Below are 1,478 nucleotides of genomic sequence, written 5' to 3' on the forward strand. Positions count from 1 at the left end.
TATGTATATATATATATATATATACATATATATATATATATATATATATATATATGTATATATATATATATATTTATATACTATATTCATAAGGCGCATGTAGGCAGACACAGGCGCCAATGCACCGATAGTGTATCAATCCACAAAACACGCTGGATATAATATATGTCTGTGAACGCAGACCTATATCTACATACGCAACCACTTCTCTACTGGGATTGTTGGTACATAGACGTACAGGCAGGTAACTATAGATGGCGTGCTCATGAGCTCAATAGTTCTACGACTCATAGCAGAGCTTATATACCTACTCGCATAGATGACGTTGACTCAACATACCCTCAGCATGGCAATGGTGTCTCGCAAACGGGAGATGAGATTGTCCTTATCATAGATGATGTCATCCTTCATGAGCAACTGCTGTTTCATGTCTTGAATGATAGACCGGTACTTCTTCTGTAGGTGCGCATAAATGACTTGTGCTGAGTCTTTAAAGTTAGATGTCATGAATGATTCTTGTCCAGATATAATATTAGTAGTTAGCTAGCCCCTGATGTGGACAGAGGCATGTATTGCTTTTATTGTCGAATATCACAGGTTGACTTTTGACCTCCGACTTTTTATACACCCAGAGGGGACAAGCCTAACTACGATCATGCCAGAATATCCTAAAGGTTGCACTGACTATTCCCATTCACAGACACAAGACACCACGTACAAACTACAAATCTCAACCGTGATACGATTGTCACAAGACTATCACAAAGTGGCAAACCAAATCACAGCTATGCAAAATGTTTTCTGGTTACCATCCAACACACTTTCATCGTCTGATCTATATGCATATGAATATCAATTTATATAAAGATATAATATATATATATATATATGTACATCTATATATATATATATATATATATGTATGTATATATATGTATGTATGTATATGTATGTATGCATGTATATAACTACGTAAACGTAAACGTACCTCGACGGTATCATCGTCCGTAGATGCAGCACTCTCGGTCAGATCATTCTCACTGCAATAAAATGGCCGTATATATCAACGTTATGAACCGGCGTTTCTAAGTAAACAAATAATCGAAATCATGACAATCACAAAAAATCAATATACCACAGTAATATACAGGAACACCGTTCCAGATATATGAAACTCAAGATGGCAGTATATAAAGATGTACTGTACGTAATAACAACTGTGGTCTTTCACGCTCACATGCATAAATGAAATGTATATCCCGAGATGAAACAGATTCATACAGAGTACTTGATAACTTGAAATGTAAACAAAACTGCAAACAAAATACAACAGTTGCAATAATATCAACAAAAGCAGAGACAGACCCCATTAAGAATGCATACAACCATATATCCCCCTGAGTACAAATATTACTCACATGAGAGATCTCAAAAACAATACTCGTGAATACGTACCCTACAACAAACAAAAGTATATT

General features: G+C 35.5%; 1 protein-coding gene across 1 annotated transcript; it reads right to left on the reverse strand.

Moving 5' to 3' along the window:
* Nucleotides 1-339: 339 nt before the first annotated feature.
* On the reverse strand, nt 340-507 carry SARC_16028 (hypothetical protein; the record flags this gene model as incomplete). Its single annotated transcript, XM_014289859.1, has 1 exon — nt 340-507. A coding segment is annotated over one exon (168 nt), but the record flags the coding sequence as incomplete, so codon positions are not given.
* Nucleotides 508-1,478: the final 971 nt, after the last annotated feature.

Source organism: Sphaeroforma arctica (genome assembly GCF_001186125.1).
Source record: "Sphaeroforma arctica JP610 unplaced genomic scaffold supercont1.7225, whole genome shotgun sequence".
Taxonomy (NCBI): Eukaryota; class Ichthyosporea; order Ichthyophonida; genus Sphaeroforma; species Sphaeroforma arctica.